Genomic DNA, 20414 nt, shown 5'->3' with positions numbered 1-20414 from the left:
AAAAATATAGCCAGTAGTTATATATATATAATAGTAGTAGTTTATATATAATAAATATAACTACTATATGATTTGGGGCTTCCCAGGTGGCTCAGAAATAAATAATCCACCTTCAATGCAGCAGACACAATTTTGATCCCTGGGTCAGGAAGATTCCCTGGAGTAGGAAATGGCAGCCCACTCCAGTATTCTTGCTGGGAAAATTTCCAGAGACAGAGGAGCCTGGCGATCTATGTTTCCATGAGGTTGCAAAGAGTCGAACATGACTGCAATGACTTAGCATGCACATGCATTATACGATTCAGTAATTCCATTCCTGGGTATCTATCAGAAGAAAACAAAAACACTAATTCAAAAATATGTATGTACCCAAATGTTCACTGCAACATTATTTCCAATAGTGAAGATATATAGAAACAACCTCAGTTTTCACTCATACTAATGGATCTAGAAGATATATATGTGTCAGTGTGTGTGTGTGTGTGTGTGTGTGTGTGTGTGTACAATAGAATATTACTAGCCATAAAAAAGAATAAAATTTTGCCAGCTGGGAGAGCATGATAGACCTGGAGGATATCGCACTTAGAGAAATGTCAGATAGAGAAAGACAAATACTGTGTGCTTTCACTTTTATATGAAATCTAAAAGCAAAACAAATTAACAAATATAACAAAACAGAAACAGACTCAGACATATAGGGAACAAATTACTGGTTACTAAGGGGAAAGGGGAGGGTGTAGGGGTGAAATAGGTGAAGGGGATTAAGAGGTAGAAACTTCCACTTACAAAATAAATAAATTAAAACTAGGTAATGTGCAGTGAAGGGAAAGAATCAACCCTGCCAAGAACTTGACTGTAGCCAGTGAAACTGATTTTAGACTTCTTGCATCCAGAACTGAAAGAGGATAAATTTGTTTCAAGTGATCAATTCATATATGAACACTGAACAGATATTTTCTGTTTGCTTTGCCCCAGTCACAGGATGAGATGTGAGTATTTGCAATTTGCAAATGTGAGTAATTGCAATTGTGAGTTATTTGTATTTGCAATTATGGTAAGGCAGATTTGAATATTCTTGAGATACCCAACTAAACTGGATAACATCTTTATTGGAGTCATTTTCTCTCCTTTTAGATCTTTTCACTTTTTATCATTTGGGTGTCCAGCATATTGTGTTTAAATATTTATTTTAAATCTGTAGTCTTATCTAGATACTCTCCTAGCTACAAGTCAGAGGTTCTAGTGCAGATGGAAATATAGGAGATATTCAGAAGGGAAAAGACCAAATCCCAAATTCATTAGGCCCAAAAGTGTTTGTGGTTAAAGCTGTACTAGTGTAGGTAAGAAATACTAAACAGGGCAAATACCTGGTAACGGCGTCACGGTGTGACTGTGGCTGGAGGAGGGGCTGAGCTGAGAAACAGTTATTTCCAATTTTATTGGAATGAGGAAGGAAAGAATTGGTTTGGATTTCAGTATTATTTCAGGTTATGAAGGCAGAAAGTTGACACATCTATTAATTTTAATGAATTTTTTACTTCTTGTAGATAGAAATTAAGTACCTTTCAAGAAAATTAATAGAAGAGATCCTGGGTTAAGAAATGTGATGAGTGTGAGAAGTTTTGAAAAAGGTCACTGTAGGAATTGACAATTAGAAATGATTACAGAGAAAAAGAATACTTTCTTGGATGCGCTGTGGGTCTAGTTAGTGTTGGAGGTGATAACAATTTCAATGACACCAGTCTGCCCATCTGTGTGATTTTCTTGAACTCTGCTTTATCAAAGTATACAAGAAAGTAGATTTTTTTGTAATTTGATCTTTATGATGACTGAACAGTATTCCATGGTATGTGTGTAATATAGTGTTTTGAATCGTTACCCCAATGAGGTACATAAGAAGGCAGATATTAATTCATGATTAGGAATTAATAAGATCATTGATATGACATAGAATTAACTCAAAACAATGAAGTTAGTGACTGAAGACTGATTGAAGGAGGGCTGTGAAGTTTAGATATGGTAGAAAGAGAAATAAAAGATTGGAAACTTCTGAGAAATAAGATAACAATAGAGAGATCTGGGGACTAAATGATCATAAAGAGTCAAAGAACGAATGCAGCAGAAGTATATGAGTGTAAGAATCTGAGGATGCAAGATTTAGACAGGATATAAGATTTCAGAGGTGGAGTGGCATCTAACTGGAGAAATATCATCACATTTTTTTGGAGTGTGGCCAAGGGAGTTTGTGACTGAGAAGGATCTTAACTGATAGACTTCAGAGTTGTTGAGTTCAGGCTTCTCTCTGAATTGTCCTCTCTGAATTTAAGTCAAGGAGTATTTTAAGTTACAGTAGAATCTTATGTGTTTACATCTTCAATATATAAGAAGAGTGTGGCGGTGTCACACTGAATAATTCTCACAAACACACAGGATTGTAAGAGACAGTGCAGGGAGAGTTCGTGGAAGAACAACTCTCTGAGAAAACGCTGAGTGCATGTTTATTGGTAACTTGTCATGTAATCTTTAACTAAGAGCAGTAAAGCAAGACAGAGACCAGCACTCTGGGGTTAAGGAAGCTACCTTCTGGAGGTCTGCAGGAAATCACATGAGAGTCCTAAAGAAAGGTCTTTGAAGAAAGGTGGGTTTTTTATCATGCAGAACAGCATCGTGAAATGCTGACCTGTCTGTCAACCAGAACATCTAACTTAAAGGCAGGGGAGAGCAAGCAAGGAAGAGGGAATGAGTAAGATTCAATTCCAGGAGACATTTCTGAGAAAACAGTAAAACATGGTTCCAACAGAAGAGTGTCTGATGTTTATAAAGATGAGAGTGATAAAAGGAATAGGGAAAAGTAGGGGTAAAAGGCAAAGCCCCAAAGGGTCAAAGACAAGAGTCTGTTTTTCTGGGGGGTGTGGTAGTGACAAGAATGCTGTTCTCATCTCTAAATTTGAAGTGTTTTATATGAGGGAGGACCAGAAGTAACCACAAGTGAAAGAGCTCTATTACAAACAGTCAGGTTTCAGTTAGGATATGCGGAAGAAATTTTTACAGGGACTACTGAATGTTTATTTTCAATAGAGTGAGGATTTAGAGGGCAAAGTAGAAAGCAGTGTGGGATGGTAAGAGGTAGTTAAGTCAATGTAGAAAATTAAACAGGTCAGACTCCTTGGTGAATCATTCCTCTCTGCAAGGAGTCAATCAGAGTTAGACGCAAATATGCCTTCAAAGGTCCTAATACAGAGGAATGTGGCCAGAACCAGATCAACTGGTGCTCAGGTCTCTAAGAAGATGTCATAAATCAGTAAATTTTGGCTATCCCAATGGATTATTTTCAGCAGTTTTCTTTTCTTTGTGTTCAGGAAATTGTCTTTTCAATGTGCCATATGTGTATACACTTGTTACTTGTTTCTTATAACCCTCTTACATCTTATCTACTTTGGGGCCAAGTCAATTTGAAATCACTTAGTATGCTGCACATTTCATGCAATTCTGATAAAATGAATTAGATATTCTTCTAATAGAATCAGTATCTCAGATGTGCCTAACAGATGGAGTTTGTGAAACATTAGAATCCTCAATGTGGCATCATTCACATCGTATTCTTGGATATTCAAAAAGACAGAAATTTGTCCTGGTGTGATGGATGTGTAAATGGCTATGTTTATCATACTTTGGAAATGGTTTTGATTCTGTGAGTGAAATCTGAGGTAACAGATACTTGTACTGAAGTCTCGGAAAGTACAATGAGAGGTGCTCTAGCACGTTCCAAAGATCAGCATATCCCTTCAGGACACTTTCAGTCACCTTTCCTCTCATTTCCTCCTCTTCCCAGCTTTAGAGCTCACTTGCTTATTTCCTCACTTTGCTTTTCCTAAAACATATCTTTCTGTCTGTTTTATTTATTGAAGTGTTCTCAGTAATTAACATAGTACCTGATGAATAGTAGCTGCTTAATAAACATTTATTGAATAAAGAAATATTCTTGGCTGAACATTTTACTGACAATTGCTAGGGATGCAATAAAATACAGAGGGCATGAGTTAGATCTTCTATAAAAATAGAAGAAAGGATCAAAGGACATCACATGGGATCTCATAATGAAGATAAGAATGTATTCCAAAATCCTTATTCATTCATGGACTCATCAAATTTTTCCTTCCTATTTACCTGTTTTCTTTCCTTCTTCCCACCCTCTCTCTTTTCCTTCCTTCCTTTTTTTATTCCCCATTCCTATCATTATTAAATGCGAAATTGGTCCCCAACTATTTTGTTAGGCTCTTCCTGTGAACTTCAGCTCATTCCAATACACACTTCTCTTTACCTCTGACATTCTTCATAGATTGTGATAAATGGCATAAATTTATGCTTGTTTTAATTTTTCTTTGAAAGTTTATTTATTTATTTTTAATTTTATTATTATTTACTTTACAATATTGTATTGGTTTTGCCATACATCGAATATTTTTAATTATTGTGTTTGTCATAAGGTGGTGGACACCAGATAGTTTGAAAGATTATGATTGCATGTAGCTAGATAGAGTCCCCTGGAAAGACGCAAGGAATTCTCCTAACTTTGCAAAAAAGAATAACAAAAAAATGTTCATTTAGACATCAGTTGATACTCATAGTCAGTGTGTTATCACAACTCTAAGTCAATGTAAATATAAACAATGCATATGATGATTCAGCAATGTGCCCAAGGAAGCACAGTGCTTGTCAATCCTAAAGTAGTGAACCAATGTTATTAATAAAAAGCCTCTTCTTATATTGTGGCTTCCCAGGTGGCACTAGTTGTAAAGAACCTGCCTGACAGTGCAAGAGATATAAAAGACACGGGTTCAATCCCAGGACTGGGAAGATCCCCTGGAGTAGGGCAAGGCAACCACTCCAGTATTCTTGCCTAGAATCCATGGACAGAGGAGACAGTCAGGATACAGTCCAGAGGGTCACAAAGAGTCTGACATGACTGAAACGACTTAGCATACATGCACATTGTGTATAGATAAAGTATATTTGGATTGTTAAAATAAAAAATACAGGTAATTTCCTGTTTGTGGAGGATGTAAGATATGTCTTCTCACTCTGTTGAAGTATGACCACTCCACTTTGTTTCAACTGCAGAAAAAGCTCCAGGGCATTATTAAATGAAAATCAAAGGGCACAGTGTAAAAAATCCAAATAAATTCAATTTAATGGCAAATCATTTGATCTGTCTGTGTGTACATATGTATGTATGTGTATAAATGTGTATGCAGTTGCATAAAGTGATGTGCAAAGATATGTGTGTGTGTGTTCAATTGTGTCCAACTCTTTGCGACCCACTAGACTGTAGCCACTCAGGCTCTTCTGTCCATGGAATGTCTCAGGCAAGGATACTATAGTGGGTTGCCATTTCCTACTACAGGGAATCTTCCTGACCCAAGAATTGAACCTGCCTCTGTTGTGTCTCCTGCATTGGCAGGCAGATTCTTTACCACTGCACTACCTGGGGTTCAATTCAGTTTAGTGGCTCAGTCATGTCTGACTCTTTGCAACCCCATGGACTGCAGCAGGCCAGGTTTCTCTGTCCGTCACCAACTTCTGGAGCTTGCTCAAACTCATGTCCATTGAGTCAGTGATACCATCCAACCATCTTATCCTCTTTCATTTCCTTCTCCTCCTAACTTCAATCTTTCCCAGCATCAGGGTCTTTTCAAATGAGTCAGTTCTTCGCATCAGGTGGCCAAAGTACTGGAGCTTCAGCTTCAGCATCAATCCTTCCAATGAATATTCAGGACTGATTTCCTTTAGGATGGACTGGTTTGATTTCCTTGCAGTCCAAGGGATTCTCAAAAGTCTTCTCCAACACCACAGTTCAAAAGCATCAATTCTTTGGTGCTCAGCTTTCTTTATAGTCCAACTCTCACACCAATACATGACTATTGGAAAAACCATAGCTTTGACTAGATGGACCTTTGTCACCAAAGTAATGTCACTGCTTTTTAATATGCTATCTAGGTTGGTCATAGCTTTTCTTTCAAGGAGCAAGCGTCTTTTAATTTCATGACTGCAGTCACCATCTGCAGTGATTTTTGAGCCCCCCAAAATAAAGTCTCTCACTGTTTCATTGTTTCCCCATTAATTTGCCATGAAGTGATGGGACTGGATGCCATGATCTTAATTTTTTGAATGATGAATTTTAAGCCAACCTTTTCACTCTCCTCTTTCATTTTCATCAAGGGGAAGCCTTTCATCAGTGAAACCTTTCACCTGGGGAACTGTGAAAAAAATATATGTGATTGTAATAAACAGGCTGATACGATATACATTAAACTGTTAGAAAAGGACAGTGGGAGGAATCTCCTTCATTTGGTGGAATGAAGGAGATACAGCTATGAGCCTTCACTTTTGCTCTGCCTGAGACTTTTATGATGAGATGGATCTATGTGCTGCTTAGAGAATATAGAAAATGATGAAAACTCTTTATAGAGGCAGAACTTCTAGACAGATTAAAAATAAATATTAACTTAGTTTTTGTTTCCTTAAAAATTTTTTTTCACAAACATGTGTTCTAGAGTAATAACAAAATAACATTTCAGATTTTCCTCTGAGTAAGATCAATATGCAAGTGAAACAACTGTAATAATATGCGTTTCTGAGTATGGATTTGTCCTGGGTCCAAACGAAAGAAGCCTTTGGAACAGGAGAATTATTTGTATTTTCCTTATCTTTTCATCTTTAACACACTGAAACCAACATTTTATTGACACGAGGAGGAGCCATGACAAACTATTAATACCTCTTCACTTTATTCCTGTGTTAAAATTATGATTCTTAGTTTCCTTATCATTCATAGCCACATCAACCAATGAAGCACTTCTTCCTTGTCCTCTTTCTCTTCTTTTCTTTATCCATCTTCTTCCATTTCCCTTCCCTTCATTTCCCTCATGTCTTACTGCTCTTCTGATTCTCCTTCCAAATTCTAGATTTGCTCTTGTGACGGCTCCCCCAACTCTGCCCCCCCATCTTCCCACCAGACCACCAGAGATACTGCACAGGTGCAGCCCCATCTGTCCCAGTGTGCCTCTCTCAGGACGCAGTAGTACACAGCAGCGTCTCTCAGGGTGAGCTGGGGCAGGACCAAGGTGCTGGACTTTCTGTCTGAAGCTATGGTCAGAGAGGCCATGCTGCTGTTCACTGTGCCTCTTAAGCCATGAATGACATACTGTGGACTCTGATTGGGATTTTGCCGATACCAATGGATATAGTCATTTCCACCAATGGTAGAGTGGTTACAAGGCAGGTTTACATCCTCTCCTTCAGCACAATCCATGGAGCTGGGCTGGGTGGTCTTAGCATTAATCACAGCCCCTAAAGGGTCAAGAATATAAAATTATCCCGTGACAACAAATCAGTGTAATTCTGTGGATCAAGGGCACAACATTCCCCAAACTGTCTAGACCTACCCCCTACTCCAGTGTTTTTATCTATGTCCTGAGAAATATTATTGATGCCTATTATATAAGGACCAAAGACACATGGCAAGAATCTAAGAACTCTACAGGCTTTATCCCAGGGTCCTTGGCTCAATAACCCCAGAGATTTCTTCCAACCTACTTACTGCTAAGGTCTCTTCCGGATCATGGCTATGGAATAACATGTCATGTTGAAATTTGCGCTCACTAGCAAATGCATAGATCTGTTCTCAATTCCATTGCAATAATGCTGAATAAAACACAGGAAGAAGAGTAGAGAGCAAGTGACGCTTTATGGTCCCTTGGCCTCAAAGTCAACCTTTGTAGACATAGAACACTTACCCAAGGTCAGAAAAACAGTTATTCCAATCACCAGCCTCATACTTCAAGGACAAACCAGGATTGTGGGCTCAGAGCTCACACTTGTGTCTGCTCCTAGGCTTGTTTCCAGAGAACAGAAACAACTGTTGCTGTTAGAGACTTACAACCAGTGCAGGTATCTGTTGCAGTGTGTTGTTGCCAGGATCGCTCAGCCAATGATCAAGCAGTTCCTTGTCTAGGTCTTCCTGCCCTGTTTTAGTCACATCCCACAAAGAAGGCGAGACATCCCCAACTCACAGGGTACTGACTAATATTCTCGTGAAGTTTAAAGTCTGGCTCTGGAAAAGGAACATCAATCACAATAATGTGTCTATCCAGAACCGGTGTTCTATCATTTCTTCTTCAAAGAAATTTTCTGATGCTCTGTGAAGCTTGTGGAAAACATTGTTTAACCCCAGAAAACTTTACTGAGCTCTATATTGTAAAGAGATGAAAATTCCCATCCATGTTCTAGCAAATGTACCTGAGATTTCAAAGTAGGCTTGGTTTTTCTGAGGGACAGGACATATTAGTAACATTGACACAAAAAGCTAAACGTCTTGAGCTCAGACCTTGAAGCTCAGCATCCTGAAAAGGTCCTTGGAATCATGCATCTGTCTCCATCTAGGCAGACATTTCTCAATGCATCGGTTCTTGATATAGTAACTGATGACAAGGATGGTATTCTCCTCATCCTCCTTGAACAATGGTCCTTAATCCTTATGCCCTCTGTGCCCAAGTTTGTAGGTGCTCTGCACCAAAGATGCAGACACTGAGAGAAAAGACAGAAGGGAAAGCAAACTATCTGGGGTGGTGAAGGGTGAAGGTGGGTGATCCTGGCAGAAAAAGAGGAGTGAAGAGAAAAGAGCGTAAGGAATAGGGAAGGAAGAGTTAACCAGGGGTGGGAAATGGGAAAGCAGGGTTTAGGCAGGTACATGGAAAAGGTTTAGGCTATAAGGCTATGATTCCCTGAATCCTTCACCCCATGCACTCAACAAAGGATTATAAAATCAGTTTATCAAAAGACAATGAAAATCTGTCATTTTTCTTCACTTTTCTGTGGAACATCGATGGAAAACATGTTTCCTTTCCTTTATAGCCAGAAAGGACCACTGTTTCCAAATAAAGCAGCCCCCTCTTGTGACTGAATAAACAAACTGCAGAGCTCAACTCCCACCAGAAGTCAACCTTTTGAAAAGTTCCTCATCTTGAAAGGTAAATATCCCTGGTGGCTCAGCTGGTAAAGAATCCGTCTGTAATGTAGGCAATGGGGGTTCAATCCCTGGATCAGGAATATCCTCTGGTAAAGGAAATGGCTGCCCACTCCAGTGTTCTTGCCTGGGTAAATCCATGGACAGAGGAGCCTGTGGGCTACAGTCCATGGTGTCCCAAGAGCTGGACACGACTGAGAACACACACACATCGTAGTTGTACCACCTCTGTACTCAGCTGTGTTTTCTTAGTTCTATACCACGCCACAAAAGATTTTAATTATTTTTGGCTTCTTTGTTTTGTCATACCCCCATTATGAACCTCAGTTGTCAGCTTCTTTGTAGTTTTCCTTTTGTCTTTAACCTTCCCATATTTTAAGGTTATTCAATGTTTATAAAGAGAAGTTGCTACATATAAAGCACTCAAGAGTTATCTGTTTTCTGAATGAGTAGATGAGCTCTGGGGTCAAGTGCTTCTCCATAGTCCAAATCTTGCTCCAAAGGAGCCCCCTAAAATGATACACTCTGGCTGGCAATAAAAGCTGGAGATGATTTTCACAGTTAGGAGAGTTTTGGCTCATTTCACATAGATTAAAAAAATGGGAATAATGAAACCTACCTCTCAGGATTTTTATATTTAAATTAGATAATGAATCTGAAATGGAAACCAGTGCCTGACAAAGAGAAAGCTCAATAAATACCAACTTTCTTTATTCTAGTAAAACCTACCTCTCCTTCAATGTCCAGGTCTGTGACCTATTACTGTTTGTTCTTTACTCCACATCGGTTCAATGATGGAAGCTTCTAGGAAATTCACTTAATCAATTATTTTTCTGGAGACAGTTATTATTTTTCCCTATTCCCTGGGGTCATATTCTCCTAGCCACATTGACACACTCAGAAAACTGAAAGGACCCAGATGGAATCCTCAGATAAGGTTTTATTTTCATTAAAGTTTTTATATATTTATTACCTATTGGATATCACATTTCTCAGTTGGCTTTCCAAGATTTTGTCATTCTCATTATCTGTTTTCTTATTGATTTGAGGAACTTTTAACATATTCTGTTTAACATAATCTTCATCTGAGCCCTTTTTCAGAAATACATATTGCAAATATAGTTTATCAGTCTGTGCACTGACTTTCAAAACTCTTAGTAGTGATTTATAACAAACAGAATTTAAAAATACATTTTCATATTCATAAGATACTACCTTGAAAGTTTTGTTTGTTTTTTTCTCTTTAAGCATTTAAAAAATATTTTAAGGTAATTATTGATAAGTATGATCCCATTGCCATTTACTTTATTGTTTGGGGTTTGAATTTATACACCCTTTTTGTGTTTCCTGTCTAGAGAATATCCTTTAGTATTTGTTGGAGAGCTGGTTTGGTGGTGCTGAATTCTCTCAGCTTTTGCTTGTCTGTAAAGCTTTTGATTTCTCCTTCATATTTGAATGAGATCCTTGCTGGGTAGAATAATCTGGGCTGTAGGCTATTTTCTTTCATCACTTTAAGTATGTCTTGCCATTCTCTCCTGGCTTGAAGAGTTTCTATTGAAAGATCAGCTGTTATCCCTTTGGGAATTCCCTTGTGTGTTATTTGTTGTTTTTCCCTTTCTGCTTTTAATATTTGTTCTTTGTGTTTGATCTTTGTTAATTTGATTAATATGTGTCTTGGGGTGTTTCGCCTTGGGTTTATCCTGTTTGGGACTCTCTGGGTTTCTTGGACTTGAGTGATTATTTCCTTCCCCATTGTAGGGAAGTTTTCAACTATTATCTCCTCAAGTATTTTCTCATGGTCTTTCTTTTTGTCTTCTTCTTCTGGGACTCCTTTGATTCGAATGTTGTAGCGTTTAATATTGTCCTGGAGGTCTCTGAGATTGTTCTCATTTCTTTTAATTAGCTTTTCTTTTATCCTCTCTGATTCATTTATTTCTACCATTCTATCTTCTAATTCACTAATCCTATCTTCTGCCTCTGTTATTCTACTATTTGTTGCCTCCAGAGTATTTTTGATATCATTTATTGCATTATTCATTATATATTGACTCTTTTATATTTCTTCTAGGTCCTTGTTAAACCTTTCCCAACCAAAAGACAAAGACTGGCTGAATGGATACAAAAACAAGACCCCTACATATGTTGTCTACAAGGGACTCACCTCAAAATGGGAGACATATACAGACTGAAAGTGAAGGGCTGGAAAAAGATTTTCCATGCAAATAGAGACCAAAAGAAAGCAGGAGTAGCAATACTCATAACAGATAAAATAGACTTTAAAACAAAAGCTGTGAAAAGAGACAAAGAAGGTCACTACATAATGATCAAAGGATCAATCCAGAAGAAGATATAACAATTATAAATATATATGCACCCAACATAGGAGCACCACAATATGTAAGACAAATGCTAACAAGTATGAAAGGAAAAATTAACAATAACACAATAATAGTGGGAGACTTTAATACCCCACTCACACCTATGGATAGATCAACTAAACAGAAAATTTACAAGGAAACACAAACTTTAAATGATACAATAGACAAGTTAGACTTAATGAATATATATAGGACATTTCATCCCAAAACAATGAATTTCACCTTTTTCTCAAGTGCACACTGAACCTTCTCCAGAACAGATCACATCCTGGGCCATAAATCTAGCTTTGGTAAATTCAAAAAAAAATGAAATCATTCCAAGCATCTTTTCTGACCACAATGCAGTAAGATTAGATCTCAATTACAGGAGAAAAACTATTAAAAATTCCAACATATGGAGGCTGAACAACACGCTGCTGAATAACCAACAAATCACAGAAGAAATCAAAAAAGAAATCAAAATTTGCATAGAAATTAATGAAAATGAAAACACAACAACCCAAAACCTGTGGAACACTGTAAAAGCAGTCCTAAGGGGAAAGTTCATAGCAATACAGGCATACCTCAAGAAACAAGAAAAAACTCAAATAAATAACCTAACTCTACACCTAAAGCAACTAGAAAAGGAAGAAATGAAGAACCCCAGGGTTAGTAGAAGGAAAGAAATCTTAAAAATTAGGGCAGAAATAAATGCAAAAGAAACAAAAGAGACCATAGCAAAAATCAACAAAGCCAAAAGCTGGTTCTTTGAGAGGATAAATAAAATTGACAAACCATTAGCCAGACTCATCAAGAAACAAAGGGAGAAAAATCAAATCCATAAAATTAGAAATGAAAATGGAGAGATCACAACAGACAACACAGAAATACAAAGGATCATAAGAGACTACTATCAGCAATTATATGCCAATAAAATGGACAATGTGGAAGAAATGGACAAATTCTTAGAAAAGTACAACTTTCCAAAACTCGACCAAGAAGAAATAGAAAATCTTAACAGACCCATCACAAGCACGGAAATTGAAACTGTAATCAGAAATCTTCCAGCAAACAAAAGCCCAGGTCCAGACGGCTTCACAGCTGAATTCTACCAAAAATTTAGAGAAGAGCTAACACCTATCCTACTCAAACTCTTCCAGAAAATTGCAGAGGAAGGTAAACTTCCAAACTCATTCTATGAAGCCACCATCACCCTAGTACCAAAACCTGACAAAGATGCTACAAAAAAAGAAAACTACAGGCCAATATCACTGATGAACATAGATGCAAAAACCCTTAACAAAATTCTAGCAATCAGAATCCAACAACATATTAAAAAGATCATACACCATGACCAAGTGGGCTTTATCCCAGGAATGCAAGGATTCTTCAATATCCATGAATCAATCAATGTAATACACCAGATTTACAAATTGAAAAATAAAAACCATATGATTATCTCAATAGATACAGAGAAAGCCTTTGACAAACTCAACATCCATTTATGATAACTCTCCAGAAAGCAGGAATAGAAGGAACGTACCTCAACATAATAAAAGCTATATATGACAAACCCACAGCAAACATTATCCTCAATGGTGAAAAATTGAAAGCATTTCCTCTAAAGTCAGGAACAAGACAAGGGTGCCCACTTTCAGCATTACTATTCAACATAGTTTTGGAAATTTTGGCCACAGCAATCAGAGCAGAAAATGAAAAAAAGCAATCCAGATTGGAAAAGAAGAAGTAAAACTCTCACTGTTTGCAGATGACATGATCCTCTATATAGAAAACCCTAAAGACTCCATCAGAAAATTGCTAGAACTAATCAATGAATATAGTAAAGTTGCAGGATATAAAATCAACACAGAGAAATCCCTTGCATTCCTATACACTAATAATGAGAAAATAGAAAGAGAAATTAAGGAAAAATTCCATTCACCATTGCAACGAAAAGAATAAAATACTTAGGAATATATCTACCTAAAGAAACTAAAGACCTATATATAGAAAACTATAAAACACTGGTGAAAGAAATCAAAGAGGACACTAATAGATGGAGACATATACCATGTTCATGGATTGGAAGAATCAATATAGTGAAAATGAGTATACTACCCAAAGTAATTTATAGATTCAATGCAATCCCTATCAAGCTATCAATGGTATTCTTCACAGAGCTAGAACAAATAGTTTCACAGTTTGTATGGAAATACAGAAAACCTCGAATAGCCAAAGCAATCTTGAGAAAGAAGAATGGAACTGGAGGAATCAACCTGCCTGACTTCAGGCTCTACTACAAAGCCACAGTCATCAAGACAGTATGGTACTGGCACAAAGACAGAAATAGAGATCAATGGAACAAAATAGAAAGCCCAGAGATAAATCCATGCACATATGGACACCTTATCTTTGACAAAGGAGGCAGGAATATAAAATGGATTAAAGACAATCTCTTTAACAAGTGGTGCTGGGAAAACTGGTCAACCACTTGTAAAAGAATGAAACTAGAACACTTTCTAACACAATACACAAAAATAAACTCAAAATGGATTAAAGATCTAAACGTAAGACCAGAAACTATTAAACTCCTAGAGGAGAACATAGGCAAAACGCTCTCCGACATATATCACAGCAGGATCCTCTATGACCCACCTCCCAGAATATTGGAAATAAAAGCAAAAATAAACAAATGGGACCTAATTAAACTTCAAAGCTTCTGCACAACAAAGGAAACTATAAGCAAGGTGAAAAGACAGCCTTCAGAATGGGAGAAAATAATAGCAAATGAAGCAACTGACAAACAACTAATCTCAAAAATATACAAGCAACTCCTTCAGCTGAATTCCAGAAAAATAAATGACCTGATCAAAAAATGGGCCAAAGAACTAAATAGACATTTCTCCAAAGAAGACATACAGATGGCTAACAAACACATGAAAAGATGCTCAACATCACTCATTATCAGAGAAATGCAAATCAAAACCACTATGAGGTACCATTTCACACCAGTCAGAATGGCTGCGATCCAAAAGTCTACAAGCAATAAATGCTGGAGAGGGTGTGGAGAAAAGGGAACCCTCTTACACTGTTGGTGGGAATGCAAACTAGTACAGCCACTATGGAGAACAGTGTGGAGATTCCTTAAAAAACTGGGAATAGAACTGCCTTATGATCCAGCAATCCCACTGCTGGGCATACACACTGAGGAAACCAGAAGGGAAAGAGACACATGTACCCCAATGTTCATCGCAGCACTGTTTATAATAGCCAGGGCATGGAAGCAACCTAGATGTCCATCAGCAGATGAATGGATAAGAAAGCTGTGGTACATATACACAATGGAGTATTACTCAGCCATTAAAAAGAATGCATTTGAGTCAGTTCTAATGAGGTGGATGAATCTGGAGCCTATTATACAGAGTGAAGTAAGCCAGAAAGAAAAACACCAATACAGTATACTAACGCATATATATGGAATTTAGAAAAATGGTAACAATAAGCCTGTATACGAGACAGCAAAAGAGACACTGATGTATAGAACAGTCTTTTGGACTCTGTGGGAGAGGGAAAGGGTGGGATGATTTGGGAGAATGGCATTGAAACATGTATAATATCATATATGAAAAAAGTCGCCAGTCCAGGTCTGATGCATGACACTGGATGCTTGGGGCTGGTGTACTGGAACAACCCAGAGGGAAGGTATGGGGAGGGAGGTGGGAGGAGGGTTCAGGATGGGGAACACGTGTATACCTGTGGTGGATTCATTTTTATATATGGCAAAGCCAATACAATATTGTAAAGTTAAAAAAATAAACTTAAATTAAATTTAAAAGAAAATTAAAAAATAAAAAATATTTTACCTTGGTGGCTTCTATTGCTTCTGATGTGAAGTTAGGTATCATTCTTAATGATGTTTCCCAGAATACAATATGGAAAGTGTCCATGGATATTGGCAAGATTGTTTCCACTTAAATAGATTTTTGAATTTGCCTTCAATCATTGCAGTGAAAGTCGCAATCTTCTGCCAAAACCAGAGTGGTGGACTTGCAGAATTCCTTATTCAAATTTATGGCTTTCCTCATAGCATTGCTCCTGAATAAGGAGATTGTTTTGTAGGAAGTCAAGTATGGCAGTGAGTGGAAATGCTTGCTATGAACAAAGAGGTTATGGGATGGGTAATAGAAGAGGTAGTTATAAATACCAGCTATAATCATGTGGTCATTTTCAGGAATGAGAACAATAATACTTAAGTGAATTTGTTTTTCATTTTGATATAAATATATTTATGTATCACATTAACCAATTTTAATCCCCCTCTCCCATTTGCCTGCATGTAGTAACGTAAGATATGCTAATATAAGTCGATCTTATATCTTATCATAGCTTAGTAGTGCCTGGAAAATCCCATGGTTGGAGAAGCCTGGTAGGCTGCAGTCCATGGGGTCGCTAAGAGTCAGACATGACTGAAGCGACTTCACTTTCACTTTCATGTATTGAAGAAGGAAAATGGCAACCCACTCCAGTGTTCTTGCCTGGAGAATCCCAGGGACTGGGGGAGCCTGGTGGGCTGCCGTCTCTGGGGTCGCACAGAGTCGGACACGACTGAAGCGACTTAGCAGCAGAAGCAGCAGTGAAGATAAAGGATTCAATGGGAGAATGTGGCTTAGCTAGAAAAGAAAATAACTTCACTCCCAAATGGATAAATGAACTTGCTATAATCTTCGCAGGATGAGGTTAGAATCTTTTGGGTTGAATGAGGAATTACTGCATTATATTAGCAAGAACTGTGGTGTTGGAAAAGACTCTTGAGAGTCCCTTGGACTGCAAGGAGATCAAGCCAGTCAATCCTAAAGGAAATCAATCCTGAATATTCATTTGAAGAACTGATGCTGAAGCTGAAACTCCAGTAATTTGGCCACTTGATGAGAAGAGCCACTCATTGGGAAAGACCCTGGTGCTTGGAAAGATTGAACACAAAAGGAGAAGGGGGCAGCAGAGGATGAGATTGTTAGATAGCATTACCAAATCAAGGGACGTGAATTTGAGCAAACTCTGGAAGATGGTGGAGGATAGAAGAGCTTGGCATGCTGCAGTCCATGGGGTCACAAAAAGTCAGACACGACTTAGTGACTGAACAGCAACAACAACATTAGCAAGAAGCATAGTTTTACTTTCTTTATTCAAAAGTTGTTAAGAGAGTACAGATGGATGCCAGGTTAACAAACAGGGTACTGTAGCAGCTTTGTACTATCTAAACTAACTGGAAATATCTTTCCCAGAAAGTGTTTCCCGTATTGTTCTTGGTTAGGATTGGCCACAAAAGAAATTTGTGTAACATTTGCAAGGTGATTGTGATGAAGTAGCCATAGGTTTTATGTTTTGGAGGTTGGTACAGGGCTCCAGAGACTATGGTTATTCAATCATATTGCTGCTGCTGATCTGATAGCTCAACTTATTGTTAACTCACAACTCCTTCACTTCCCACCAAACCTCCTCCTTGTCTTCTCTGCTTTGGGCCGAGTATGCAGGCAGCATGTCTCCAAATGACACCCACTTCTCCTAAGGTCACCTGCTACTGTGAGACTGAAGGAGGTGAAACAGACACATTTTAGTGTGTCTTTGTGGTTTCCATTTACCTCATGGCTCTAGTTTGTCCTTATGAGTCATAGTTTGTCCATGCTCTGGTCTATATCCAACTTTCTTCTTCAAATATTACTCTAGCTGACAAACAATTAGTTCAGTCTCAACATCAGATACCAAGATAACAGATTTGTATACACTCTTCCACCAGATCTAGCAATTACCTGAGTCCTAATCTTTATAACTAATTTCTTATTCCACACCACTGGTGGTTCTGCTTCTTTGATTGTACCTTCAGTGACACAATACTAAGAATAAAGGACTAAGGAAATTATTTTTATGATGATTCCAAGTAATTATACCCAGACTTGTGATGCGAGTGTATTTTAGTGAAACTGTCACTTTTAATTATTTATGGAGCAAGTTTAGACAACTTTACACATGTTCTGTATGATTGATTTAGTCAAAAATTCAACAAGAGAATGTTAACAGTAGAAAATTACTCTGGACATCAAATAACAATGAAGAAGCTTTTACTTAGAATTAAATTCTATGATCCAGACCACAGATGAAGCAACCACACAATTATCATTTCTTGCTGGGATCTGCAGGTGTGCATCTCAGCTGGAGTCCTGAAGCATGGAGGCTCTCTCTTATTAAGCTCTGGGGTTTTTGTTCAGCTTTTCCCATTACTTCAACCACTGTGAGTTCACGAAGAGCACAGAAGTACTTTGCAGTATCTTCCAGCTGTAAGGCTGAAACGGTGAGGCTGATGGAGTTATCTGCTTTCTGGAAGTTTACAGAGTAACGGCCGTCCCTTGCATTCCCATCGTCTGAATACTGACGAATGAGGTAAGTCATCTGTCCACTGGGAAGCTGCTTGTACCAAAAAATGTAGTAGGAGATCATGTACCAACTGACTTCATACTGACAGTTCAGAGTGACTGACTGCTCCACTTGACGGGTTATGTCTGGCTGGTCTTGAGTAACTTTCTGGGCCACACCAGATCCTGTGGAAAAAATCAGAAAACAGAGATGAAGCAGTGAATAAAATAGTGTAGGAATTAGACTCATTTAGGTCGCCAAAAAGAAAAACTAAACTGAAATCCTAAGATGCTTGCTTTTCTCCAGTCCTCCTTTCCTCCCCAAGTCCCGGTGAAGCACCATGCGCCTGTGTGCAGGCCTTTCACCCTGAACACTCGCACCCATGCTTGAAAGCATCCCTACCAGAGAAGGTGACGGCCAGGAGCACCCAGAGCGGGCTGGAGAGCCGCATGAGGCATGGATTCCCCTGCACAAATCTGTTTAATTCTGCCTCAAGCTGAGATTTCAGTGTCTTTAAGTGCCTGAGAGCACATATACATAAGTACCTGGGTTCCTTGTGACTCTCCCCCAAGACAGGAAGTGGGGTTTGTCATGTAGATCAACCACATGGTCTGTGCACAGATGGAAAAAGTCTCAGTTCAGTTCAGTCGCTCAGTCCTGTCCGACTCTTTGTGACCCCATGGACTGCAGCAGGCCAGGCTTCCCTGTCCATCACCAATTCCCAGAGTTTACTCAAAGTCATGCCCATTGAGCCGGTGATGCCATCCAACCATCTCATCCTCTGTTATCCTGTTCTCCTCCTGCCTTCAATCTACCCCAGCATCAAGGTCTTTACAAATGAGTCAGTTTTTCGCATCAGGTGGTCAAAGTATTGGGGTTTCAGCTTCAGTATCAATCCTTTCAATGAATATTCTGGACTGATTTCCTTTAGGAGGGACTGGTTTGATCTCCTTGCAGCCCAAGGGGCTCTCAAGAGTTTTCTCCAATGCTACAGTTCAAAAGCATCAATTCTTTGGTACTCAGCTTTCTTTATGGTCCAATTCTCACATCCATACATGATTACTGGAAAAACCATAGCTTTAAGTATATGACTACTGTCTGGCTCATCACAAATCTTTACTTTGTCTACCTATTTTTCCCTGGTCATTATGTTTGGCAGATTCTGAAAAGGGGCATGAAGAAAGCAATTAATATTAAAGGTTTGAACTGAGGGAAACTGAAGATTAAACAAGTTGACATACATTGGTAATTATTCAGTAAAATGATTTTTCCATCCTGTTTAAGATATAATTTTGTGTAGCCTATGAAACATTCTTGTAATCTACTGATTAGTCATTCATTAACCTTTACTTACTTGTCTCCATCCAGAATCTAGTGACTGTTTTAAAATATTCACAGATCTTAGGCCTTTTGGGTAAAAAGCAATCTTATCCAAAATAATTAATGTATCTCTCTCTCTCTCTTTTTTTTTATTTCTATTTTTTTTACTGAGTTCCAGGGCTCTACTCAGATTTTTCAATAAATAAAATTACTTCCACATGAAATGATTTTTTAAAAATCAGTCCATCTGATTTTCAGAGCTTATTCAGTGGTTTGTATTTAAATGAAATTATAACAGGAATAAAATATTCTTTTGAAATCTGATATTGCTTCTTATGCATTAGACTTTGAGGGGGATCAGGGTATTCAATCCTCTTACCTCTAAATGTAGAATTGTACTTATTAGATCATGTGTCCTAGAATTATCATGTCACATTTCCTGTCTCATTGGTCCAGAGTATTCCATCTCACTTGTTAGTCACTCTTTATTATTTTTCTTTGTAAAATAAAGTTAAGATAGACATGCTGGAGTTTTCCTTGATGTAATGCTATAATGCACTCCTAGGAAACTTAATATCTACAGACTGCAAACACTTAGTACCTATCAACCCCACAGAAGCTGGTGACTGAAGTTCTCTGCACTGTTTCATGTCCATGTGGAATGCAGCTGTCAATCTTCCATTTGGTTTCATTGCTGTAATAGATGAATTAATATAAAAGAACAAAAGCAAAGAGGCAAGTAGAATAGAAAATACAGACAAGTTCTAAAACAGTGCCAGTTCACATAATTTAAGATCAAGATAACTCATGAATGAGTGAAGCAGAAAGGAAAGGTTGTATTTATCTGAGACATCTACTCTTCTGTCCCATTTCACTTCTGAGTGCTGGCAGGCAATGAATGCCTGGGCTTGAAATTATTTGTAACTAAGCAGAGGAGATCATGAATGACCACAGCAGCCTGTGCAGCAGCATGATATTATAAAATATAGATATATATTAATACAATAATTGCATATATATTAGGAAACTGATACTGATAAAATTTTTTTATCAAAATACAGACTGTAATATTACCCATCAGTTTTTATATGTGCTCTTTGGTTTTGATATGAAGCTCTATGAAGTTTTATCACATATATAGGTTCTTGTACCACCACTAAAATCATGACACAGAAATGTTCCATTTCTCTAAAGAAACCCTCTTTGCATACCTTCCCCATCCCTGCAATTCTTTATAACCCCAGTAACTACTGATCCCCTTTTCATTTCTGTATTTTGTCCTTTTGAGAATATTGTATAAGTAG

At 37.9% G+C, this 20414-nt stretch overlaps 2 gene segments (V, D, J or C); both read right to left on the bottom strand.

The window, feature by feature from the left end:
• Positions 1–6961: 6961 nt before the first annotated feature.
• On the bottom strand, positions 6962–8090 carry LOC102397797. The segment is given in 2 exon segments: positions 6962–7350; positions 7797–8090. Coding segments are annotated over 2 exon segments (429 nt in total).
• Positions 8091–16494: 8404 nt separating this feature from the next.
• On the bottom strand, positions 16495–18517 carry LOC123328330. The segment is given in 2 exon segments: positions 16495–17975; positions 18193–18517. Coding segments are annotated over 2 exon segments (471 nt in total).
• Between the last annotated feature and the right edge of the window lie 1897 nt (positions 18518–20414).

Source organism: Bubalus bubalis, chromosome 11 (genome assembly GCF_019923935.1).
Source record: "Bubalus bubalis isolate 160015118507 breed Murrah chromosome 11, NDDB_SH_1, whole genome shotgun sequence".
Lineage (NCBI taxonomy): Eukaryota > Metazoa > Chordata > Mammalia > Artiodactyla > Bovidae > Bubalus > Bubalus bubalis.
Note: the sequence above shows the minus strand (reverse complement) of the source record. Positions and strands in the feature narration are given on the sequence as shown.